This window comes from Cygnus atratus, chromosome 7 (genome assembly GCF_013377495.2).
Source record: "Cygnus atratus isolate AKBS03 ecotype Queensland, Australia chromosome 7, CAtr_DNAZoo_HiC_assembly, whole genome shotgun sequence".
Taxonomy (NCBI): Eukaryota; Metazoa; Chordata; class Aves; order Anseriformes; family Anatidae; genus Cygnus; species Cygnus atratus.
This window is the reverse complement of record NC_066368.1, coordinates 30,100,586-30,128,459: the sequence shown is the minus strand read 5'-3', so window position 1 is coordinate 30,128,459 and position 27,874 is coordinate 30,100,586. Positions and strand designations below refer to the sequence as shown.

The window sequence follows — 27,874 nt, the reverse complement described above, 5'->3', positions numbered from 1 at the left end:
GCACTGATCTGGATGCTCATAGTTTATATTGGTTTAAGGGGAAACTGTGATGGTCTATGGAGGACAAAGGCATTGACAGTTACAATGCAGAAATATACTAGTGGAGTGCATAGAAATACACAGAAACCAGATCTGCCTGAACAATTCCCTGTGCTGCAAACTGAATTGTTGGGAGAATGTTAGAGGGAAGCATCACTGCATGATTGCTCCTGTTTTATACTCTTTGTCAGAGACAGGTAATAGAGCTAGACAGAACTGGTCTCCTCTGGTACAGCTGTTCTTATGTAAGCTGAATACTACTATTAAAAACTATTTAATTTGTTGTGCTTGGTTTTATTTTAAGATTTTTTTGGAACAACTGTTGGAATAGAGCTATGGCTTCTTAGAGTTATTGTACTTGCGTGACTATTAGTTACTGAGTTCCTTCATTTCTTTAAGAAAAAAAGATGAATTGGTAAAAGCTGAAAAGGTAAAAATTGGCTTTGAGTTCTGACATATCTAAAACCATGCAATAAGGTCACTGTATTTTTTGTTTAGCAGAAAGATTCTGAAGAGAAACTGAAGAAAGAGGAAGCTAAATCACAGACTGTTTAGAAATTGTGAATTCCATTGCACAAAAATTATCTGGCTGATAGCAATTATCTTAGCACTGACTGTTGAAATACCCAGGCAAACATGTGGAAATGTGGTAGATGGAGAGAGAGGCTGCATGCACAGAGAGATTGTAAGAATACAAGGGAATAAACTCTTCATAAAAGTAGGAAATATGCCTTACCGATGTCACTTCACATTTCTGCTGGGCTCTAATAAGCATTTACATTCAAATATTAATATAGTCTTACCTCTCCTAACACACTTTGCTATTATACTTTCTGGTCTAATCACTCTATTCACACAGTTAGAGTCACATTGTGAGTCTTTTAGGTGAAAATTTCAGTGCTTTCTAAAAGTCAAATTATTCTAGATGATTTGTACAAAATAATTCCTTTCTGGAAGCATAAGTAGTAGTCTATTGTTTAAAGGAAGAGATTTTCATTATTTATTAACATAAGAAAAGGAGTTCCGAAGAATATCCACTTTGAGTTATCTAAAATACTGGAGTATATTTAAATCCTTCAGGTAGGTTGTTATCTCTAGCAAGGACCCAAAGATCGTGTTAAAAATCATTCATTCCAAAAGCTTAAAATGCAGCACAAGTCTAATCTTCAGGATGTGCATCTGTTTCTTGTATTGGTCTTTTTCCTTATTTCTTATGTAAACATCTTGCAGTTATGAAAAAGAGGGACAACAGGTGCTGTAAAATCAAGTGAATGAAACCCATGAAAACTATGTGATTTAGGAGACTTGTTTCAGAGTGCTTATAGATTATCTTCCAAATCACCGAATCCTGAAATGTGTACTTTATTCATCTTAAGAAATTAAATTGTGTGGGGGAAGTTTTCTACCCAATTTGCAGTCAAAAGAGACAAACCTACATTCAAGCAGAGTATTCTTGTATTAAAAGTAAGAAATATCCATTAAGAAAATGAAAACACTTTTTTGTCTTCTCTTGGAGCTTAAGCATAAGGAAAAAATGCCTTGATATTGTTCCTAAAACATTGGAAAAGGTGAATATATTTTTAGAAGTGTATAAATACTAAATTAATGAAACTATCCGAGTCTCCTTGATACACTTGGCACTGCTTAAACATATCACCAAAATTATACTCTAGTAAAACTAATAGTGAAAAAAGTGTGAAGTGTAGCACCTGCAATCAAGCAAATGAAAAAACTCAGAAGCTCAGCTTTTCCTGGCTATCTCATTGTTTTTCGCACTTATTTACTTTTTCCTTTTTCAAATGTACAAATGAAAAGATAGGTGTGGGTTATTTGAAAACATAGCCTGCTGATGATACTTGAGTCCTCCTAAAGTTTACTTGTTGATGGATAAGAATGAAAGGTGTGAATTTATTTCTTGGAGTTTCTCTAGGCTTATCTTCAGCCCCACCTTGATACTTCAGTTTACTATACAAAGTAGAATGGCCATGTGCTGCTTCTATTTCTGTCAGCCGGGGTTAGGAACTGGTGTTGAAAAGACACTATACTGCTCTCTACCTCTGGAAATTCCTTTCTACAATAAGCCCTCCTTAAAGGCTAGCTGTGCCCAACTGTACAGCTGTTTCACACAAAAATGTTTAACTTCTAAGCTGCTCATGTCAGGGCCAAGAATCACGTCCTATAACTTTATGACAACAGATGTTGCTGTAGACTCTACAAAGTTTTTTTAAATATAAATAAGATCATAGATAATATAATAAAAATGGATTGCTTTGTAGATGATGACAAACTTTACCTAGAGGAAGCTAATGCCACATTTAGTATTATAACATTATAGTTGTTTTCTAGTCAGCCAGCTCAGTGACCAACATAACCTCAAGCAGGAAATGATACATTTCATTATCTCTTGTAGTCCGATAAAGCCACTTTTATAGCAAGCATTTATTTTGCAGTCACAGTGGAAAAATTCTTATCTTAGCAGTGCATCAAGGCTTTCCTTACCTCCTTGTTAACAGTTATTCCTGAAATCATCTCATTCTTCTGTTGTCAGACCTGAATGTGTGGTATATCTGTCAGAATTAGGAAGAGGGCTCTGAGCCACAGAAATTCTCTCTCAAGCCAGATTTAACAAGAAGGATGCAAAGTTTATAAGAAGTTTTCTGCTCTTATCGATCTCTAATGACATAATTCCAATTCCAACTAGTTAATTTCACATGATTGTAGTTGAGACTAGAGTATCTTATACAAATCCAATTATTATACAGTTTCACAAATGAATTTTATGAGAAAGATTCACCTAAGTGCATTTTGTGTTAGCGTCATTTTCTTTCTGGAGTGCAGGTGCTGCCTCATCAAGAACTTTGCTGTTCTCTAAACAGAAAATTTCCGGTGCTGTTGCTGAAATCCTGCTTGGCATGTTAAACATGTACAAATCAAGTGTACACAGGGAGTTAGATAATTAAAACACTACTATAATTTTTGTGGTTGAGTGTAGGTTACACCCTGAGCAAAAGTAACTATTTGCAAAGCTGAAGGGGACAGTTGGCTATAGGTTGTGCAGTTAAAGCAAACTGCTGTTTCATTTGTCAGATACTCTAGACAGAAGTATTTGAGTTTGGATTGTTATACTTTTCATATGAAGTATGAAATAAATGGGTATGAGGAATTATTTTATTAGTAATTGTTCAGGAAAACTCTCTAATGTTAGAATCTCAACATTAATAAAAAGGAAAAAAAGTCACTGTTAAGACTACAGAAGGCAGCACATATATTTTAACAAATGCATTTATGGAATCCCTTATTTGTATTAAATTCCATATGAATTTTATATGTCTTATTTCAATTGTGAAGAAAATGAAGGATTAATGGTCATAAATGATGAGAAATAGAAAATCATGACTGAATTTTTGGAATATCTCTTTGAATTGTCATGGAACAAAGAGCAGGTTTTCTTTTATGTTTTGTGGATTTGTGATCTACTAAATGTAGAAGAAAATGAGGGCATCAAATTATTTTCTTATGTGACGTCAGATAAAATAAAACTTAGACTAATTCATTATTATTTATAAGCAGATGCTCCTGCATATGTGCATGTGTTTGTGTGTTTATGTACTCATACATTTTAAGAAATGATTGCCCTCTCGGTAACAATGGCAAATAATTATTTGAGAAAAAAGGTCCCATTAAGTAAGCAACTAAATTGGTTAGTCACCGCTGAAAACACTGCTCTTCAGTTCCCACTTCCACTTCTGAGTTCCCACCAAGCCTTCTCCTCCTCCCCAGTGCTATGTAGGAACAGACATGTCAGCGTTCAGGAAGATACAGTCATGCAGTTCTTTCTAATTGCCAACACTGAATAAATTCACATTCATTTTTATCTGTTAAAAACTGACAGATTGTGCTTGTACACTTGAGCTTGGACAGTTTCTTCCATCTCCAATTTTGCTTTCTTGTCAAGCTGGAAAAAGTATGAATCCTTTTTTTTTTTTTTTTTTTTTTTTTTTTTAATTAGGAAATAAGCTGTTTTCCTTGGGGGAAAAATTTGTGAGGGAATACAAAATGCTCTTCTACGTCCAAATAGTCTTACCATGTGCATCAGATATTTTATGCTGATCTACAGCAATATTTCTAACCAGTATATCAGCAGGTCAGCTGAAAACATAAGGCAAAAAACCTAGAGCAATATCAGCATGGTTAATCTTCGGTAAACAGCTTTCCGTTGTGCAGTGATAACTTGAGATGCTTGCACAAAAGACAGGTTGTTAGTAAACTACATATATAAGCTATTTTCTTACTGTTTCTCAAACGCTGCAGTAATTCTGAAGGACAAAACTGCATTAGAAGAAAAACCTTTTTCTAGTATCACAGATCCATAAAGCCAGTATAGGTACAGTAATGAATACTAGTTTACTGAATTTAAATTAGCAAAATCCAAACTTACCTTGACAACTTTAATAAAACGCTTTAACCTGTAGACAGTAGCTGTTTGTCACTGTCATTATTTCAGCACACCTGCAATATTTAGCACTTATGTGAGTGCTGAATTCTACTAGCATATTCCAGAAATGCCTGCGTAACACTAAACCCTGTCTTTTCCATGATGACTCAGGATTTTGGAGACAAAGCACATCTGGCAGTTATTTGATAGTGTGTTAGAACTGCTGTAGATTCACTTACCACCACCAAAAAACCCATGAGTGCACCTTTCCTGATGGGGGGCTCGGCTGGAGGCATTAACTTAACAAATAAGCCTGAGTTAGGAAGGCAATAAAGTCTGCTGTGGTTGTCACAGCACTAGCTTCATTTCTATTCCTTTCTGATATTACTCTGTAATTACAGCTGCTTTCTGAACCTGAGTTAATCATATTAACAACCATTTCCATGTTTGGATAGAAGTATGAATATACTCAAGGTGACTTCGTGTTTTTGGTTTGGTTTTAATGTTTACTAGTTATCTTAATTGACCCTGTTGTATTGCACTTGAAGTAAGAACTTCAGCTGGTGTAGCCTGCAAGATGTTGCTTGTCATGTTTCATACAACACTTCTTGGGCGAGGTGAAAGATGTTCATGTATATATTTTATGGCAACGTAACACCAAGACTGGTGGTGATCTAAGAGCCTATCCAGATAGTGTAGTAAGGAATGCTACTGACTTGAATAAGGTTGTTTTTCAGTCCCTGAACTTCAGTGATGTTTGTGGTATCAATTCTTAAAATTCTATCAGGTAGAAGTTTCTTCCAGGTTTTAAAAAGTAAAAATAAAAAACGAGTGTTACAAGCTAGTTTATAGAGATTATTAGAGCTGTAGTAAAGTTTTCTGAAGAGCCTGTTTTATTATGGGAACGATAAATATATCTCTGATGTGCTGAGGATGATGGTGTAATGGGCTCATGAAACTGCTTGAATTCGTCGTGAAGGAAAGAACAGAATCTGCCCATTTCTACTCTGTAGGAAGGCTGGGCCTGAGTGTGAAGAAAAAAGGCAATTCCTGCTCCTCCTTGCAGCCCCTTGGCTCTGGTGTCAAGGGGTGGTCATGGGGGACAGGGTCCTTCATTGTGAATGAAGGGCTTGGGGCAAGGATGTACTGACGGAAGTACCACTGTCACTGGGCTACAACAGGCTGTGGTTGGGATTGTACCAGAGGTCCTGTGAGTCTCCTCAGCCAACACATTTCCAGTTTCCTCATGTATTTGAAATAAGAAATTGTTAGAGTTACTGTGGGCAGCCCCTGCAGTTTAACAAAGCAGCAATGATGAGCCGTGATTGACTTTGGATCTTCAGTGCATAGTGCCATTTTACACGACATATCTGAAGAGACATCTCAGCGCAGTTACATTTACATGTAATCTCTGTAATGTGTGTTGTCCTATAGCTGGGTCACCATGCAGACCGAGAAGGAGAAAATCATTCCCAATTTATCAGATATATATCCTCATTCTTTTCCCCAGTAAGACCTGCTGTTCAGTTTCTGTCACTATTCATAAGAGTTTGAGAATCAGTGTTATGCTGTAGAGAAAAAAGATCCAGAAAGGTTCAAGCAACTTTTCTTACGAAGATGCAGGAACTTATTGGGGGAATTTAATGTGCTACATCCCATAAAACATTTCATCCCAAAGGCTTTGTTCTTTTTCTTTTGAAAAGGCTGTTTATTTAGATGGTTATTCTAACTCACACCATTCTGCCTCACCTAGGAGCTTTAAATTTGATACTAAAAGTACAAGAAGTGTATGTGAGAAAAGAGGATTAAGTAATACCTTCTTATCAAGATAAGTTATACGTATTTCAAATAAAGTTAAGGGCTCCTAATGATATGGTACAGGTCCTAATAATATGGTGATCACGTCACTGTTATTGTTGAGAGCAACCTGGTTTAATATATGCTTTGACCTTCTCATTGCTCTAAATTTCACTACAAAATAAATACTAAAAACTCTGACACTTATTACAGAAAAATGCTAATAGTCATGAAGGCAGAGTACAGTTTGAACCAGCAGGTTTCAGCATGAAAATATAATGAAATTTGTGTTGCTCCATGTTAATGTCCTCAAAAATTGGGTTAGGAAAACCTATTTGGCTCAATCAGCTTGAAGTTGAAGGACAGAACTCAAATGAACAGGTTTTGAAATGGTTTCCCCTCTTGAAAACCAATATTTTTACATGGTAATATATCATAACAGTTGGAGTCTTTGTGTACTGTTTCATAGGTTTACCAGTGAACAGCAAACCTCTGGCTAGGCAGGGATTTGTAGGAGGGGAAGGAAAAAGCAGGGGGGTCAAAAGGAGGGCTATGGATATCTTACTTTTTTCATGGGAAAAGTAGGCATGATCTTAAGTAAGTCAGGTTGTGGTAGGAGAAGTTTAGGTGTGAGTGATTTATCGCCCATGCTTCTCCATCTCCAGCTGGATTTCTGCATTTGAACTGTGATTTGGTTGGGGTGGGGCTATCTCTTTGCATGGTGTTCAGCACTGTGGGCTCGAGCTGCTGGGGGAGCTATCCACAGCCACACAGATACATGTACCTCTCTTCCAAAGAGTTGCTCAGAGACCTCCAGGGAAAGGTAATTAATGGAGTTTCCCTGTTGGCATTTGACTATGAAAGAGAGCTGTGGAAAACAACTGTCTTATACCTGTGAGGCTCTGTGGAGTACTCTTCTGACAGCACTGCAGGAAAAAATAAAAGCATTTTTCCACCTAATTAGTGATGCTTGCCTAATTGGCGAAGGTTGATGCAGTGGTTTTTCCTTTTCTTTTTTTTTTTTTTTTTTCCCCTCCCTCCTATGTTACAGATATACGCGGACTGCAGGGATTTCTCGATCAGGCCTCCAGACTGGGACTTGATGTGTCATTACAAAAAGTGGACAGAAACATCAGCAGAGTCTTTGCCAACCTTTTCACTACCATGAAAACAGAAGAGCTGAACCGCTATCGAGACACATTGCGAAGGGCTATCTTACTCCTAAGCCCACGGGGAGCCCAGACTTTTATTAATGAGGTCAGTGAACAGTTGTGTTTGTCTATGTTTCAGGAACATATATGATGACTTATGTGATACCTTGCCAAGTTTTCAGAAGTGGCAGATTTTAACAATGCTGGTTGGTAAACAACAAATATTCTGTCAGGTGCTAATATCAGAAAATTAAAATAACGTGTACTTCATGTAATGCAAACAACAGTAAGTGCAAGTGGACAGCATGGGCCAGATGGGCGCTTTTGATATAAAAACAGTTCTGTGGGGCAAGTCTTTTTTTTCTGGTTGTCTTTCCATACCATTACTCTTGACCTGGGTTACAACCACTGTCTACAAGTGATCAGAAAATCTATTGTGCTGTATTAGAAATTAAACATAATATGTCTGGGAGTGTTGTTTTTACTGTGGAAATCTCCAAACTCATGATAAAAGGTTGTGTTACTGATGTTTGGCAGCTGAATCTGTGTTTTTATCAAGTACGAAGTAGGAATGATATATTTGTCTTTTTTTCATGATGGTTTCTTGAAATCATCAAGGCTAATTAGGACAGGGATGTGACTGTTTGGCAAACTTGTAATTAATGTTGTGCTAAGGGCTAATTTTTGGCATTAATTTGTTTTATCCAGCTTTTTAAATATTAAACAATGAATTATTTTTGCAGTGCTTTATATGTCAGAGTTGAGAATGTGTTGTATCCCCTAGTATAACCTCACATATATTCATTAGCTAATAACTTGGCATTGACATAGTTTTTTTTATTGTTGTTTTCTTGTTTGTGTAACTAACCAGGGATAAGACTGAACCAAGAAATCAAAATATGCATGAGACCTCTTTCCAATTATCAGTTCTACTGCATCAGATCCTGCTAAATTAAATATATATATATCAAAATTTAAAAAAAAAGTTAAGCTTATTAAGATTTTTTTTATATCAGCATAAATAAATCCTCCATATTTATGTTCAATGGTGATTTAAAAAAAATTAATAGTGTTAATTTTATCATGGATAAATGAGGTAAATCTTTAGTTTGGGCAGGACTAGGGGCAATCTTAACTCCTGGTTGTGCATGAACAAGGAATGAGGGAGTACTCGCCTTAGAAGCATAATCAGCTTATGCAGCTCAGTCAGTATTGTTATTTTCTTCATAGAGGACCTCCAGCAAAAATGCATGAGTTAGTTTTCCAGTGAGTACTAACAAGGTTTCCAAACCAGTTATTGATCAGAAACTGTCAGGTGTGTTTTATTATGACCCACACAGGCTAGAAAGTCTTTTGCTTTTCAGTGTCCAAGACTCCCAGAAATGTTAGCAAGAATTACACGCAAGCCTGGTCAAGACCCCGCAGGTCTCCAGAGTGTAGGGGCTAATGTATTAAACTGTTTTAGTACTCACTTCACCTTAAAGTGAAGTGTGTATTATAGGCATTAAAGCTAATGATCTTGATATATTTCCAGATCCCTGCAGGAGTTTAGCTGTGGGCAGAAATGAAAAGTAATTTATTTGGCAATCTCCCTATATTGGATCTTGATTGATTCAGAAAACCTTTATAAAGGAAAATTTAAATCTTTGAAAGGATCTCTCAAAAGGCTTGAGACATGTGGTGTGCAACATAGGGAAGAATTCACTAGTGGAGACTGGGTGAACATTTCTTGAAGGGTTAATGATAACTATGATTCCTCAATATCATAGGCAGTAAGTGCAGCTGATGATCTACAGTGTGGTTTCAGGTGGTCTGCAATAACAAATTTCTGCTTAAGTGAAATACGTATTTTTATATAATTTACATAAATACATCATTCACAAGATGCAGCAGTATAAGGAAAATTCCTTTAGATTTACGTACTTCCACAGTTAGTAAATATTTCATACTATAGGTCAAATAATGACTAAAGCTGGTTCACTATCAATAATGCAGCTTGGAAGTTGTTTTTATTTCATTTTTTTTGACACTTTTCATATTTTGGGGAAAAAAATAAATCTCTAAAAGAGGTAAATAGAAACTTAAGAAAAAACGAAGTCTTCATTTTTAAATTTTGGGTATATTTTACTTTTTTCCTGTTTTAGCTCAAAATAAAATAAGAATTTAGAAAAATATATTGGATTTCAAGTTTTGCTTCCATAAGCTCTTCTTCACTGTATGGGTCACAGAGCACTGGAATAGGTTGACTAGAGACGTTGTGAAATTGGTCTGTTTAGAGATCTTCAGAAGCTTGTGGATGCAGTGCTGATAATCTCTGAAAAACTTCAACCAGTTCTAATTAAAGTCTGTTGGCTAATAATATATCTTGATTAAAAAAAAAAAAAAAAAAGTGTTGTACACAGACACTCCTGTATAATGCAGGACAAGAATAAGAGACTTTCTTGGACAGTGTCTGGATTATGAACCCTGGTGTAAATGATTATAACAATTTTTTCTAACCATAAGTCATAGCCATCAGCCATTTGAAGCTGGCATGAGATTTAATTTGCTGTTTTGATAGTGGAAGTGATACATTTTTCCCCTCTAGAAATATGGATCCAAATTTCAGTCCTCATCTCTTGAGGGGCAAGAGATCCTATTTGACTTTGGGATGCCCACAGTTAGGGGACTCTGAAATCTAATATATGAAAAACTTTATAAAGCCTAAAAGAATTCAACTTTATGTGTTTTTTGATTGATTGTTTTTTGCTTGTTTGTTTGTTTGTTTAGGCATCATTTTTACTTTGTATTCTCAATGCTAGGTTCTGTGATGTGTCAGACTCACTGCAGCTGAGATTACTGACTTTTCCATAAATTTTCAACATTTATTATTATGCTGTAGAATTGCTTTAACTGTAAGAGAGATGGGGGAAGAGAGAAAAAATAATAATTTCAATGGTATAGGTATAAACATGGAATTGACCTTTATTAGGAAAATGGAAGGTAAATACATTTATAAAATGTTAGCTATCCCTGGTTTTGCATTAAAAGGTCACTTTGGGATTAAAGCAAACCTAATCTATGGAGAGTGTGTACCTCCTTAATCATTTGGAGAAAATTGCTCTCTTTAACATCTGCAAAAATCCTTGATATTCTTGGCATAGTGCCATTGTTTGTTTTATATGCAAGCCCAGTCTCACTTGTAACAAGTATGTAACAGCAAAAGTGATTGTTTTTTATGATTATTTTATTTTTTTAAGGCCAGAGTATGTGACCTTGCTGTAAGTCAACATATAGAAAGAAAACAGGAAAAATCGGTAACTGAGAAATGGAAGGGAGGATTTATTACTTCCAGTTACTCTTTGGCTCAGACACCAGGTTTGGAGACTCAGAAGGCTCCCCTTCTGTATGACCTGCCTGTAGAGGCAGCCAGATTTCACCTGCCTCTTCCACTTGCCAATGAATAATTCTGGGGGGTTGCAAGTAGAGGGAAATTTGTATGGATTATTTCTGTCATTAAGGGCTCTGTATTACATGGTGACATGACAACAGTTCCAGGACTAGTGCTGAGAATGATAAGATAGGAGAGCATGACCTGTGAAGACAGGTCTCAGGAATGTTGCGTGTAGGGAAGCGCATTTGAAGTGCTTCTACACAAACGCACGCAGTATGAGGAATGAAATGGATGAGCTAGAAGTCTTGGCCCAGTCCCGCAGCTACGACATCATCGGCGTAAGCAAAACCTGGTGGGATGAGTCCTGTGGCTGGTGTGTTGCAATAGATGGTTACAGGCTCTTCAGGAGGGACAGGCAGGATAGGCGAGGTGGCAGGGTGGCGATGTATGTGAAGCATGGGCTGGACTGTGTGGAACTTCAAGTTGGCGATGGCAAAGTTGAGAGCCTCTGGGTAAGGATTAAGGGACGAACAAATAAAGGGGATGTCGTTGTGGGAGTCTATTACAGACCACCTGGCCGGGACGACAACACCGATGAATTATTCTTTGCAGAACTAAGAGATGCCTCGAGATCAACTCCCCTTGTCATTATGGGGGATTTCAACTTGCCAGACGTCAACTGGGATCACCACACGGCTGACACGAGCAAGTCCAGGAGGTTCATAAAGCACCTAGATGATAACTTCTTGGTGCAGGTGCTAAGGGAGCCAACTAGGAAAGGTGCCCTCCTAGATCTGTTGCTGGAGAACAGAGAGGGTCTTGTGGGAGACGTAGCAATTGGCGGCTGTCTCGGTCATAGTTACCATGAAGTGGTTGAGTTTAGAATTTATGGTGACAGAAGGAAAACTGCCACCAAAACTTCAGCCCTGGATATGGGGAAAGCAGACTTCAGGCTGCTCAGGGAACTAGTCAGCAAGGTCCCCTGGGAAACTGCTTTTGAAGGCATTGGCGTCCATCAGTGCTGGTCAACCTTTAAGCACTGCCTCCTGAAAGCACAAGATCAGGCAATTCCAAAATATCAGAAGTCAGGCAGGCGGAGCAGAAGGCTGGCCTGGCTGACCAGGGATCTTCTACTGGAGTTTAGGCGAAAAAAGAAAGTGTACGGCTGCTGGAAGGAGGGTCAGGCGACGAGGAAGGAATACAGGGATGCTGTTCGTGTCTGTAGGGAGAAAATTCGTGTGGCCAAAGCCCAACTAGAGTTGAAGCTGGCCATGTCTGTGGGAGACAATAAAAAAGGTTTTTTTAGATATGTGAACAGAAAAAGGAGAACCAAAGAAAACAGGTCCGCTACTAGATGGGGAGGGTCTCCTCACAGACAATGACATAGGCAAAGCAGAGACGTTTAATGCCTTCTTCGCCTCTGTCTTCAATGCTGATGATGGGCTTCGGGACCCAGGGTACCCTGAGCTGGAGGACCATGACGGTGGGAATGACAAACTCCCAACTGACCCTGAACGTGTGCGTGATTTGCTGCTCCACCTGGATCCATACAAGTCCATGGGTCCGGATGGGATTCATCCCAGGGTGCTTAAAGAGCTGGCTGACGTCATCACGGGACCTCTCTCAATTATTTTTCAATGATCTTGGGAATCTGGAGATGTCCCATTGGACTGGAAGCTGGCAAATGTTGTGCCAATTTTCAAGAAGGGTAAGAAAGAAGACCTTAGCAATTACAGGCCTGTCTGTCTCACGTCAGTGCCTGGTCAAATTATGGAGAGGATGATCCTTGAAGTTATTGAAGCGCACCTGGGGGACAATACAGTCATTGGTCCCAGCCAACGTGGGTTCATGAGGGGTAGGTCCTGCCTAACAAATTTGATTTCCTTTTATGGTAAGATCACCCATCTAGTCGATCAAGGGAAACCAGCTGATGTGATCTTTTTGGACTTCAGCAAAGCTTTTGGCACGGTTTCCCATAGGGATCCTACTGGACAAAATGTCCAGCATACAACTTAACAAAAACATCGTACGATGGGTGAGCAATTGGCTGACCGGCAGGGATCAAAGGGTTGTGGTAAATAGGGCCACATCTGGCTGACAGATGGTCACTAGTGGGGTCCCTCGAGGCTCCATTTTAGGGCCAGTCCTCTTCACTGTTTTTATAAATGATTTGGACGTGGGACTAGAAGGTGTTTTGAGCAAATTTGCGTACGACAGCAAACTTGGAGGAGTTGTGGACTCAGATGAGGGTGGAAAGGCCTTGCAGAGAGATCTGGACAGATTGGAGAGCCGGGCGATCACCAACCACATGAAGTTTAACAAAAGCAAGTGCCGGGTCCTGCACGTGGGACAGATAGCAATCCTGACTATACGTACAGACTGGGCGACGAGATGCTGGAGAGCAGCCCTGCAGAGAGGGATCTGGGGGTTGTGGTTGACGGCGAGTTGAATATGAGCCAGCAGTGTGCCCTGGTAGCCAGGAGGGCCAACCGTATCCTGGGGTGCATCAAGTACGGCATTGCTAGTCGGTCGAGAGAAGTGATTGTCCCGCTCTGCTCTGCGCTGGTGCAGCCTCACCTCGAGTACTGTGTGCAGTTCTGGGCACCACAGTACAAAAAGGACATGAAACTGTTGGAGAGTGTCCAGAGGAGGGCAATGAAGATGGTGAAGGGCCTAGAGGGTAAGACGTATGAGTAGCGGCTGAGGTCACTGGGCCTGTTCAGCCTGGAGAAGAGGCGGCTGAGGGGGGACCTCATCGCGGTCTACAACTTCCTCGCGAGGGGGAGTGGAGAGGCAGGTGACTTATTCTCCGTTATCACCAGTGACAGGACCCGTGGGAATGGTGTTAAGCTGAGGCAGGGGAAGTTTAGGCTGGACATCAGGAAGAGGTTCTTCACCGAGAGGGTGGTTGCACACTGGAACAGGCTCCCCAGGGAAGTAGTCACTGCACCAAGCCTGTCTGAATTTAAGAAGCGATTGGACTGTGCACTTAGTCCCATGGTCTAAACTTTTGGGTAAACCTGTGCAGTGCCAGGAGTTCGACTTGATGATCCTTATGGGTCCCTTCCAACTCCAGATATTCTATGATTCTATGACCTGTGAAGACAGGTCTCAGGAATGCACTAAACAGCCTGCCTAAGGGAATATTACTGATATACTTGAGAATAAAGAAGAAAGGAGGAGGAGGAGTTATTTGAGGTGATGATGGGTGGTCTAGCAGGAAGTTTTGACCTGAAGCTAAACAAGGAAATTTTTCCCCCAGAGAGGTTAATTAGACAATGTGACTGCTTGGCAAGAGAGGTCAGTGAGGTATTGTCCTTCAGGGTGTTCAAGAATGCATAAATAAAACACTTGGGTAACTCAGCATAGCCATCATTCCTGAACTAGTTTGAAGGATGTGCTAGATGACCCAGGGGTCTTTCTGAAGACTTATCAGGAAATAGTTGTTGTGTGAATAAATTCTGACTTTGTATGTTTTGTATAAAGCATGCTTGAAGAGGAGAAAGATATGGAAGAGATGCTATATGTTAGTGTTTTTTAAGTTTCCTATTGCATATTTGCAGTAACAGTTGATGAAGCTTTTTTTTTTTTTTCTTCACAGAACTCATGTGGTTTGTTTGGGATGTATATTTTAATGAGATTTTTCCTTAAAACTGTAGGTGATATCAATTGCTTTATAGATTTCAATCATCCTGCTTTCCAGTATTATCACTTTTACTTTTGTAAACCAATCAAATGGAAGCTGTAACACAGATGCGTGTGGTTATTGATTTGAAAAGAGAAGGAATTTTTGGCTTTACAAAACCTTTAACTCAGCACGACTTGTTTTTTTGGCAGCTTCACTGAAGTGCAAAATATTTCTGTTTGGATATGTCTTTGAGAATATTATTACTTGCAAGTCTGTCTTGCCTGTAAACTAGTAAGCTTACTGCAATAAGGTGGCTAGTATATATGCATATCACTGCAGCATGCCAGCTGAAAGCAAAACTTCATATCTCATATGCCTAGTACTGTCAACAAGAAAAAAAAAGAATATAAAAAATGAAGAGCAGATTAATTGCATTAAAAACTCTACTCTGTGCTGGTGTGGCCTCACCTCGAGTACTGTGTGCAGTTCTGGGCACCACAGTACAAAAAGGACATGAAACTGTTGGAGAGTGTCCAGAGGAGGGCAATGAAGATGTTGAAGGGCCTAGAGGGTAAGACGTATGAGTAGCGGCTGAGGTCACTGGGCCTGTTCAGCCTGGAGAAGAGGCGGCTGAGGGGGGACCTCATCTCAGTCTACAACTTCCTTGCGAGGGGGAGTGGAGAGGCAGGTGACTTATTCTCCATTATCACCAGTGACAGGACCCGTGGGAATGGTGTTAAGCTGAGGCAGGGGAAGTTTAGGCTGGACATCAGGAAGAGGTTCTTCACCGAGAGGGTGGTTGCACACTGGAACAGGCTCCCCAGGGAAGTAGTCACTGCACCAAGCCTGTCTGAATTTAAGAAGAGATTGGACTGTGCACTTAGTCCCATGGTCTAAACTTTTGGGTAGACCTGTGCGGTGCCAGGAGTTCGACTTGATGATCCTTATGGGTCCCTTCCAGCTCAGGATATTCTATGATTCTATGAAAAAGTAATGCTAAAACTATGTATTGTTGAGGCAGGATTATTTTAATCACTGCAATTCCAACAGCAGGTGAAGATATCAACTTCCAGAGCAATACTAATTTTGTTAAATAGTTAAAATTTCTCTCTGCCCTGTTTATGTAGTCACCTTGCTGTCCTCACTGGAAAGCAAGGATTGCTGTATTTCTCTTCTTACACTGGTTCTTTTCAGATGTCTGACTGGTTTAAAGAGGGGGGGAAAGAAAAGAGAAAAAAAAAAAAAGAAGTTTTTTTCTCTAGGCTTTTGGGATCATTTCACAATGATTTGTGGCATTCCTTCTTCTCTGGTCATTGAAGCTGCTGAGCACCTTGCTCCTAGAGTGCTCCCAGTTGGCACTTGTCTGCGACCAATGCTCCAGAGTTCTCTTTCCCTTCTGCAGTCAGTGACTTGCTCTTACTTCACCAGAGCTGTAGGAATAATTTATGGCATCTTGAACACTGTACCCACAAGTAAATGTATGAAATCTTTTTTTTGTAAGAAGCAAATACCTTTATTTTTCAGAATTTAACAGGAAAAAAAAAGTTTAATACTGATTTTCTGGCACTTGGTATTTCATATTGGCATACATCTCTTTTTTATTTATGTTGCAAATGTTCAGCATATTAGTCTGTATCTCTGTTTTATATACAGTATATAAACATCTTGAAATATTGGTGAATAACTTCAGGGAAAAATATTATGCCTCTTCTGTTTTTAGAAGGTAATTTCTTTGCTTAAAGAGCTGGTAGTGATTTGTGAGTGCTGGTAACAGAACTGCAGAAATAATTCTCTCAATATTTTCAGGTAAATTATGCCTGCCTGATTTTTACTAAATATTCTGATTTTCTATTTCTTCCTCAGAATTAAAATTGTCTGCTATTGTTGACATCTGCAATACAGTAAGACGCTTTCTGCTTAAAGAGAATAATAATTATAATTAAAACCCAAACAAACCTCATTAAACTGGTAAAACCTGACTGAAAACAAATTCTCCCATTTTGAAATAAATTGACTTAGAAGCAGATTTCTTTCCATTTGGCCGGATAGCAACAACAAAAACAACAACAAAAAAATACACCTCCACATTTTATTGCAATGAGTAATCCAAGGTATGGGATTGCTGTGAGAATGTGTTTGGAGCAATCATTTACTTACAGTATAGATATGTGGGCACAGTGTAGAGAAAAAAAAAGTCATACTTTGGTGAATAAATGACTTTTTAAACTGCTTACACAGCTTCATGTAAATGACATTCCTTTTACTAGTGCAGGTATGCTTATTGGTTATACTTTCAGAAATTCTTTTTGTTTGACTCAAATAGTAATGTTAAATCAGATCTCGAACCTTAGTGTTCCGATTGTGAGAAACATGAGGCTTGCATCCCATTTTGTACACCTCTAACAATAGAAGACAACAGTTTTGTGAGGTCTGGGGAACATCGGAGGAGAAAAAATTATGGAAATCAAGTACATTGGCAAGAGTTACAGAAAGTCCTTACGAGTCTAAAAACTGCTTCCCCAGCAGTTTTACTAAATCCCTCAATGTAATGTGTCTGGTCTGAAGAAACTAGATTTCAGCTCATGTTTTTATTCTGATGACTGGGCATTTATACTTAGGGGATCGCTTTTTTTTTTTTTTTTTATTGTCATTAAATCTGTATATACAGGAACTGGGTGTTCTTGCTCTTCTGGCAGGGTCAGCATTGATACATTACAGTGTACTCCAAGAAGGTGTTTGGGACCTGAGGAGCATAACTTCATGAAGGTCTGAGCCTTCCTTTTCGGTAATACTAATGCTGAGATGTCTCTGGCATCTTATATAAACCTATTGTTTTACCTGAAACCTCATTCTGGAAAGAAATGCAAGGAAAATGTATTCAATAATGATTTAGCCCATATGGAAATAAAAATAGATGTGATCTGAATAAGCAAGTTTAGCTCAAGTTTGCCTTGGGAGAAATAGTTAAAGAAGTCCAACTGGAATAGTCACAAAGCAGAGGGAACAAGGCAGAGACTTCAGGTAATGGTGTAGTAAGTATTGCTGTGGTGGAAAGGTTGTTGATGTAGAACACAGGGTAAATGGTAGGCTGGCTAGTGAAAGGGAAGACAATTGAAAAGAAATCACGGTCGTAAGAGTGGAAGAACAGGACAATAAACTCAAGAATTTGGGAAAGAACGGATCATATGATTATGGGAGGGAGTAGACATTCTAAAAACATTTTTTTTGAACAATTAGCATTTTAAAAAAATCAATAATTAACATGATGTAAGTATGTGAAAATAAAGGTCATATGATGGAAATGCAGTTTAGGTTTACCAAAGCTGATCATTTTAGATTACTGTAGTGAAATAATAGTGTAAGGCATACACTTTCATTCAAGAGAATTTCGTTCTCCTTGTTGAATTTCTCATCCATTATATTTTTATCTGTCCTGAATGTCACCCTTAAATATGAGAGCTGACCAGCATGGTGCAAGGTAGCCTGTTCATATGGGAGGGCCATGGAAAAGCTGACATGTCCCTACAGCTGGTGGATGTGGAGATTGTTGTTGATGTCCATGGAGAAGGAGCTGGTGGTAGCATAGCACTGATTCTGGGTTAATGAATTTCTCCTTCCTTGTATTAACATGGTCAGTTCCACCAGTTGACCACTCTCTGCACAAATTTAACCTAATGACTGGGGGATTCTAGCTATCGGGAGGAACTGTATTTATAGTTTTCTTTTGAAAGACGAGAAGCTGTTAATGACTTGGAAACACAGAAATGCCATGTTGGGTCACACACAATTCACCTTCTTTAGAACTGTTTTAATGGCATCCAGTATTAGCTTTTTGCAAGAGCTGACCCAGGATGACTCTCTAGTGAGAACTAAAAAAACACAGCTACTAAAAACTATCCCTCCCCCCAACTCCTTTGTATCCAAAGGCTGTTTTTATCAAATTATTTTACTTTAGGTTGTCCAGCTGACTCCTGGAACACAGGGTAATTTAAAGACAGATTTTTTGTGTGTGTGTTTATATATATACACACAAGTGTATGTTTGTGTGTATGTATTTTTAATGCAGTGGAAAGTTAAATTCAATACTCTGACATACCTGTGGTTACTATAATATATAAATATATGCAAAACGTTTCTCTAAAATAGTGTAAATCTGTAGGTGACTTTATCATTCATAGCAAGGATAATTTTCTGCAATTTAGGTATCATTTACCAGAAAGCAGAGATTGCTAATTAATTATGGATGATTAATTTTAAAATATGTTCCTGCATTTGCATTTTGTCACTATACCAATGTTTGTCTATTATAAGACTTTAGCAAAAGCAGTACAGCTACATGAGAAAATGTGTTTTCTGTATTAAAATCAGAAGAATGTAATGGACACGAGCTATTTACTGTTTTCCAGTTTTAGCTTTTCCTGTACATTCGGTGAATTGTTCAGCTTACTGTGTTAGGGTAGCTTGACTTTGAAGATTACAAAACACATACTGCAGTTATAATATAATCCATTTTTGAACTTTCAATGCCAGTGCATACACACCATGGTTACAGGTTAACTATTCCCATGGACACACCTACAAACATCTCTAATCAGAAGGACTGAATTGGAGCACAGATCTTCACTCAGTCAGTCAATCATCTCTCCCTTAAGATGCACTTGTAGACCTGGTGTTCTTGATTAAGAAAATCACTGACTCATTTCATTACTTGTTTCAGAGGTTATAGAGGAAGACCATTTATCCTGAGAAAGGATGAGTAATAATTGCTAACAGTAATTTGCACCTGCTTTGCATCTTTTCCAGAGGCAGTTTTTAATCACTTTTAGTAGGTTAAATAAGATGATATTTACCCAAGACTTACTTTTAGGTTCAAACTAATGTGGAAAATGATTTAAGCCTTCGCTAATTGCTTGCACTAATTGTATAGCACTGTTTGTGTGCGAGATAAAAGCTCAGGCAAGATTTACGTTGGTTTGAGAACGTGCATCCCAAGCAAGGTCTAGGACTGAGGGTCTGTTTCTCTTAAAGTTCTTGCCATGTTGGGCAGACAGCATGTGGCATAGGTGCAAGGGTTAGCCTTCACCGATGCAGCACTGCCCAGTGTGTAGGAGACAACACAAATTGTTATGCCTGCTTGTTCACAGTTCAGTGTGTCCGATCTCCTAAAGAATCCAAAACAGAGGCTTGTAAGGGAGAAATGTTCTTCTAAGAGAAGAAATATCCAGGATCCTTGTGCATCATGGAAAAGCAGTTAGAGCTGATTATATTAAGCTTATAACTTGAGACAGTGTGGTAACAGTGCAATAAGATTGTCTTTTCCTTGGGCCAAGAGTGTTCTGTGTCAAATGAATAGAACAGTATATCATCAGCTTAAAGCATGATGTGCCATGTCCTTCATTTATCTCTGTACCTTAGAGGATGGCAAATAACTTAAAAATTAGCAAAGATTTAAGATTTTTTAATGGGAATATAGTCCCATGAATAATTATTTTCCTACTGCTGCTGTTAGTACCACTAGTGCTATTAATAACTGCTGTGCTTATATTATTTGTGTCTAATTATGAACTAGGATATTATTTCACTAGGTGCTGTATGAACATGTGTTCCCAAAGAATTTGTGGCATACAAGAGGTGACAGACGGAGACATCAGGGGAGGAATTATTATGGAAGTTATTCAATGACAAAAATAGTGTCTGTATACCAGCACCCTAGCAATTAGCATTTTGAAAAGACGCATGGAGTTTTAAAATATTTGTGGGAACTTTTTAAAAATAGTGGCAGGAGAAGAAGGTTGACACCAAGGCCAAAACCTTGATGATGAAATAGAAGTAACGTGAAAAATTGAATAAAATGTATATGGTTTTGGAAAATAAGATAGATAGCATATCTTTGATGTAGCAGATAATAGGGGAGCTCTTGAAGCAATGTGAAGGGATGGGTGAAATGATCAAAGCAAGGGGTTAGAGATCCTCTTCGCAGCAGAAGTGTCTGTAAGATATGAGAGGAACTTGCAGTTCTTAAGGTCAGAAAGATGAACTTTGTAGTAATCAATATGTAATGTCATCAGAGCTGAGAAAGGAGTTTTAGCATTACAGAAGGGTAAAAAGAATTGTTTATTAGAAAGGTTATGTCTAAAGAAACTGAGATTTTGGGCTTATCCTGGATGAGAGGCTTTGAAAAAGTGAGAGTCAAAGATGACACTTGGATTGTAGTCTAAATTGGCAGGTCTTATTCTCTGCTTGTCTATTTTGACTGAGAAAAAGGACTTCCTTCTCCCTGAAGGGAGTGGATTGAGAAATCTCATCATCCCCAAAAAGCTTATGAGGGTATCCAGAAACCAGGCTAACAGTTTAGACTGAGCAAAACATGGAAGATGTGTCATGGTAGTAGATCAAGATTCATCAGCATGTGGATGGCAGTGGATCTTTTTGCTTTTTTGCTTGCTGGATGGAGTTAATTTAAAGAGAGGAGTTTACGGAGTGAACAGATAAGGGACCTTCGTCGGGAGCTTGCTGAATGTCACAAAGTTTCCCCTGGAGAGGCTGTGCTGAAGAAGTGGTGTGGAAGGAAATACAGGGGAGAAGTGCTGGGAAGATGAGATTTATCAAGAAGAAAGGTGATCACCAGCATTTAAAACAGCTGGCAAGTCAAATAATAACAATTTTAGAGTTGGGCTAAGAAAAGTGAATGAATTATGTCAGCAGGAACAGTTTCAGTTAAGTGCAGAAGGCAGAAACCAGAAGGAAGAGGTTCTCCTCTGGTCTCAGTCTAGAGGGATTCAAGGCAGTGAATTGCGTGTTAAATGGGCTGTAAATGAAATGGAGAAGGGAGGATGGGGGAAGGCTGTGAAGAAGGAGGATGTCTGAAATGTATTCTGACCTCAGGGAAGAGAAATACAATAAGAAGAATTTACTGTCAAGGTATATATAAGGGTATCCTCTGATGCCTGTAATAGTAGCTGTGTGGAAGATGTCCTCAGAGGTACTTGGGGCTGGAAGGCATTGCACGTGTGGAGCAAAGAGTCAGGCTGGTGGTGGCAGCAGTTTGGTGTAGGCTGAGGCTTGCATCATCTTTTTGGATGGACAGTGTGTGCTCTCCAGAGTCACAAATTAGGGGTTGGCCCTGTTTGTCCCTACAGATCTTATTGGAAATGATGTTTGCTTTGTGTGCTGTCCTCCAACCACTGGAAAGCTAAATAACAGTAGGTAGTAGAGATTTTTCTCCCTTCTCTTCCCACAATGAACAGAACAGCAGTGTACAGAATTCCTTCATTTTAGTCTTATTGGGAAAGGAGAGCATTTTCCAGATTGTCTCTGACAGTGTCTTCTGTGGGGCAGTGTAAACTCTGTGTCGTAAGGGCAACTTCCAAGAGTTTTAGTTTTTAGTACTTTTTACTGAAAAAATCTTCATGCTGAAATTTTCATTGAAGGAAATAAAATCATATTTGTGTACATGGATTTACTGTTGGCATATGACTTTTTTTGTCATTGTTTTTCTTCATTGCATTTCAGGGTTTTATTAAAACATATTAATTTTTTTCATAGATCACTTTACAAGGTTGATCTCTTTCTGTTGAGGCAGTTACCTGATGATCATCCCAAAGCACATTAAACATGGAGGTAAAAGATTGTTAGTCCCCTTCTTTTTCCATCTGGGGCGTGGGGTACAGATGAAGAAGGCAATTTACTAAGTTCAGTTGAAATGGGGATTGAACTTCTAAATACCAAACCAAGAACTTGCCCAAAAGGTCATCCTTTCATTTGATACTGCCAGGTATGTCTTTGCTACCATTGACCTCTAGTTGTTTCATTTGATAGAACTGATAGTCCTGTCACTCCAGTGATTCTTGTGTCAGACAAGCAGCCTTTAACCCATACACACCGTGTCAAATATTATGGCTCTCTTCAAATTGCAGGTTGGCTTTAGTTTCAGATAAATAATGCAGCTTGGACATAAACTCCTACAGAGCATTTTAAGAGCTGCTCAGGTAACTTTTAAAATTTGTATTTTATTTATTATATCAAGTCCTTTCACTGTAATGGAGTTATAGTTTGCTATAGACCATGCTCTGTGAATGAGATGAATTTGTTTGGCACTGACCCATCCATTCAACTTGAAGCAATCAGATTTAAAAGCTTTGCACTTTTATTAATGTGTGTGCAAAGAGTGATTGGATTCCAAGGACAGTCTTTAGGAAAGCACCTTGAGTGATTGGTATTGATATGCAATTAATATTTGCTTCCAATTTTCCGAAGGGGAGAAAAACTAGTTAAAAATGTTTTTAAATTATATTGAAAAAACAAACAAAAAAAAAACAACACCTTGAAGTATGACAATGACTGCATGTGATTAATGCAAGTATCTTGATTTGAAAATATAACAAGTTCCCCAACATGTTTTCCAGTAAATTATAGAGAATCTGAGATGTGTATTGCCACATTAAAAAAACAACAGCAATAACTAAAGACGATAAATAAATAAATATCCCTACCTTATAGTGTTCATTTTCTAAACTATATTAGCATTCAAGATATTTTAAAAATCGATGTCAGTTCTGAATGCGTATTGATTTAAAGTCGGAACAATCTAGCAGATATAGCACTTGAGCAAGGATGCAGTTATGAATAGCTAATAAACCTAATAAACCTATGCAGTTCAAGTCAGACCTGATAGTTTGCATAAAGAGGCACCCTAGTGCTGGAAGTGTCTCTGTGTAAGTAACATGGTTACAGTATCCAGGCCAAATATGCATCCGAAGTGTCCAAATCAGAAAGTGTGTGGCATGCGTGAGTGCTGAAAGAAACAGAGAGAAAATTGTGATAGAGTTGACCTAAGAGGCTTGATGCCAAGCCCTCTTAAAACTTTGGAAATGTATGGATGGGATTCTCACTGCTTGCTTCCTCCATTAAGACCCCAAAGTGCTGCTCGCACTGCTGCGAGCACAAGTCAGCCCTGGGTGGCTGTTACGTGTAAGGGCACATAGGGTCCTGCACATCAGGACCTTTCCTTTGGGAATTATTGTGTGTAATGTAATTTGTATAGAATGGAGCTTCATATTTTTTGGTGTTTCTCTAAAGAATCAAATAGAAGAATTTGTATGGAATTCTTCAGAAGGGTTCAGACAGCCCAAGCCATCAGAGAACCAAGTAACTCATGTTTAGGTTCCTGGTTTGGAAACTCGTACGTTTAGTTTGTTTCCATCTTCAACTTTTTCTGTCTTCCTTGCATTTAAGCATGTTTATAATTGTTTTTTTAAATGTCTGTCAGGATTTTAATAGGAGTATTACTCTCTGTGGAGAGGGATTAAAAGCCTTTAAAATAGTAATACCCATACAGTTTTTTAAAAAGAAATGTCTATCTGACGATCATCCAACTTTTTACCCAAGTATTTTTTAAAATTATATACATATTTACATTAAAATAATCAGTTGTTAATTATAATGATAATAGCCAGCATCATAAGAGCAAACGTATGACTAAAATGTAGGTGCTTGTATACAACCTACATAGCAAACCATACTACGAGTCACTTAAGGAGGTATTTAAGTGTGTGGAAATATGGAAAAGCAGAGAGTAGATGTGTGTGTTCAGTGCAACTGAAATGAAAATAAAGACACTGGAACACAAATGAACCCCAGAGAGTGCAAACTCCTCAGAGTTGTTCTGTTTCAGCTTGTTGAGACCACTTGCATTTCTGATGTGCTCTACTGATTTTTCCAAATACTGTCAAAGTCTCTAGGCGTAAGTAGGTGGAGAACGGTGTCTTTAAAATACTGTAGGTGTTAGTTATTGTTTCACACAGGGAACTTGCAATGCTGATCAGAGACAGTATAGAAAGCCTGCCTCACTCAGGCTCATTGCCACCAAATTTTCTGTGAATGGTAAAGACACAAGGAGTAAAATGAAAAAAGGTCAAAGCCTGAATATGAGTGAGGAGGGAAAAGTCACTGTGGTGCTGGCAGTCTCTCAAAGTACAGAGGCCTCTTGGGGAACGTGTGAGGAGTGCTTCAGTGCAAGTCAAAGAGAAAGTCAGCCAGGAGCTGGACCCGAAGCCCTCCACAGTTTAATGGTAATTTGTGTGGAAGCCGTTATTTGTGATTTCTAAGTAACATTTGTGGAATGCTCCAAACCCAATAGAAACAGAAAACAAACCTGAATGAAACATCTGAGTGGAAGTGTCAAAACCTCAACACACTTGTGAATGAACTGAGGCTGAAGAGTCAGTTTCGACATTTTGAGGCTGTTGAATAGGGACCAAAACATTCAGAGCTCAAATCCACACTTCTGGAGAGTGGAAGAACCTAAATGATATTTTGAATAATCATTTGAGGAGCATAACTTGAACAGAAAAATGAGCAAGTCTAACTCCTGGTCAGTGTTGCTTGGGAAAAGGTAGAAACTTTTTACTTCTAGAGAATTTCAAAATAACAGGGTATGTGATACATAAAAAGATTTTTTAATTATTATTATTATTTTCCTAACTCTTGTTAGGAAGGAGTGGCTGATGTAAAAAAGAAAATTCTACATTTTCTCATCACATTTTCCTGCATGTACCTTAGTAAAAGCATTGTTTATGTGTGTGTTCTCAGGCAGCATGGTCGTGCAGATCACTTTTGGGGATGCTTGGCCTCGCTCAAGTCCACAGTACTCTTGAAGGCATGAAATGCCTTAATGCCTGTAGAGTACACGTTAGCCAGTGCTGAGCAGGCTGCTGCTGTGGACCTGGGCTGCCAGGGATGTTCAAGCAAGAGATCTTGGCAGCAGGGTCTTCCCCATCACATTCCTCTCTACAGGCAGGATGGAGAGACTGCACATGTGGTAATTTTCCCATCACTTATTTTAAAAGCAGATCTTACAGTGCTCCATCTTATGTTCAGGATCACTTTCTGATGCATTCGAGAGTACGAGCTTGACAGGACTCCCATATCCATTGACACTTTCAAGATCAAACCTATGCAAGTGATCAACTTTGCTAAAACTTCCTTGAACAGAAGAACTCCACTGAGAGAAAGCCAGCAGTTCATTGCTCACAGCAGGGCTGGGGACAAAAGGACTGTAGGTCAGCTGTATGATAAAGAAGCACAATTTGTAATTTCCATCTGTTTGTAAACTTTTGTCAGAAGCTTTCAAGAACAGAAATTAAATGCCACCTGGCAGAAGTACAGTATCAAGCAATTGTAAACCACTATAAAAATCAAATGCTTATAATCATTTCTCTGAATCTGATTAGCAAATCTTTGGTTGTTTAAAGCAGTGTGCAACTCTGCATATACCACAGGGTTTCCTTTGTTTTCTTAAACTCTGCTCTTAATATCTGTTGTGGTTTAACCCGGCCGGCAGCTAAACACCACACAGCCGTTCGCTCACCCTCCCCCCTCCCTCTCTGGGATGGGGGAGAGAAACGGGAAAGTGAAGCCTGTGAGTTGAGATAAAGACAGTTTATTAAGACAGGACAATAATAATAACAATAATAATAATAATAATAGTATTAATAATAATAATGTGTACGAAACAAGTGATGCACAATGCAATTGCTCACCACCTGCTGACCGATGCCCAGCCTATCCCCGAGCAGCCGGCCCCCCACCCCGGCTAGCCACCCCTATATATTGTTTAGCATGACAGATGGTATGGAATACCCCTTTGGCCAGTTTGGGTCAGCTGTCCTGGGTCTATCCCCTCCCAGCTCCTGCTGCACCCCCAGCCTGCCTGCTGGCAGGACAAAGCGAGAAGCTGAAAAGTCCTTGGCTTGGTGTAAGCACTGCTCTGCAACAATTAAAACATCAGCGTGTTATCAGCGCTCTTCTCATCCTAATCCAAAACATAGCACCCTGCCAGCTACTAGGAGGAAAATTAACTCTGTCCTAACTGAAACCAGGACAGTATCTTAGCATGAAACTGTTGTTAGCTGATGATGTTGTTCACCCTCCTGGCATCAGCACAAGAAAGCCCCAGTTGGCTACTTGTATATACTAGTTAATAAGTAGGTGAAAGTGAGTAACAAGCTCTATATTCTTTAAACTAGAAAAGCCATGACCAAGTTTATTGGACAGCCTGCATTGCTAATAGTGGCTGCCTTAGAACATAATGGTCACATTAATGTTCCCACAACAAGTTGTAGATAATCTTTGTCTCTGTGTTGGTTTTCACTACTTTGAAAAATGAAATCCAGCTTTTCTAGCCAGAGGATTTGTGTCTTTCTCTTGTTCTCTTTATTCTACTCTCCTTTCAAACATTTCTCTTTGTGATAAATTTGTATTAACTCACTTCTAACTTCACTCAGTAAATAGACTGAGTTTAAGAGATCTTAACAGCAAATAATAGTGGTGATGTTATAATGAGTGACATAAGCACTTAATGAGATACATTTGCAGTGTTGCAATTGCTGGCCTAAAATTAGAATTAAGAATACCTACAAATCTTTTCAGGGAGGTAATAACCCAGTTAAAGAATTGTCATATCAAAGTGCTTTGCTTATGTATAAAGCTGAAATAAATTCTTTTCACTTTAACCAAAAATTTATCCAAAAAAAAAAAAATCTCCCCAAGCTACTGAAGCTCCTATGTTGACTGCTGTAATTAGAAGTGAACACTTATGTCCCATCTGTTTTACCAAATCACTGGAGTTATGAACACTGTCAGTGGCCGTGGGCGAACAGATAAATCAAGAGGCTAGTGAGATGCTCTAGAGCATAATGACTCCCCCCAGTTTCCCACTCAGTTCATTGGTATTGATTTGCAAATGAATCTGCCTGTTTGTTTATTGGAATCGCGTCATTACTTCAGCAAAGTGTTCCAGCCAAGATGCAGCAGCTTTCCAAGGGCCCTGGATTTCATTGTTTATCACTGTCACTTGCTTGTGGAAAGATCAGAAAAACTAGCAGTGGGTGCTTGTAATAACTTTAAAAATAATAATAATAAAAAAGTTACAAAAGTACTTTGGTGCTGAAGTTATTAAAGCAACTAAATGAAGCTTAAAAAATAAGAATGCAGCAATGCTCCAGCTGTGCTTAAATAAAAATAAAGACAATGTACTATGGGGAAACCATAGCTTGTATGCCATTGCTTTTGCTCATTATGTACTTTTTAATCTAAGCAGTCTTAAAATGAATGGTTATATTCTAGATCAAGGCTAAGGAGTTGTAGGCTCTATTTGTAATAGATACAGTTATATGGATATTTCAGAGATAACTCTTTGCTATTACTGTTTTGAGGATAAAATCCAGTCAGATTTTATATGGGTCTCATAAGACATCAGACAGCAAAGTAATCAGAGCAGAACAAGCTAAGTGGATGAATAGAGATAGCTTAGACAATGGGCCAAGACAGATATTTGGTGGAAGATTGTCACATCAGTGTCTCGGATTTGGATTTGAACTATCAATATAATGAGTATTTGAGAATGCTTTGATAAACTTTTATGTTCATCAACACATTCTTTGGTTATCAAG

The 27,874-nt window shown here is 38.7% G+C and overlaps 1 protein-coding gene across 9 annotated transcripts in view; it reads left to right on the top strand.

The window, feature by feature from the left end:
* GRID1 (glutamate ionotropic receptor delta type subunit 1) overlaps nt 1-27,874 on the top strand; it is a 534,616-nt gene that overhangs the window by 289,388 nt on the left and 217,354 nt on the right. For all 9 annotated transcript variants that reach the window (XM_035538109.2, XM_050711998.1, XM_035538088.2 and 6 more), the window contains one exon: nt 7,323-7,528. In XM_035538109.2, the coding sequence (XP_035394002.1) occupies nt 7,323-7,528 (206 nt within the window). The remainder of the gene's footprint in view (nt 1-7,322; nt 7,529-27,874) is intronic.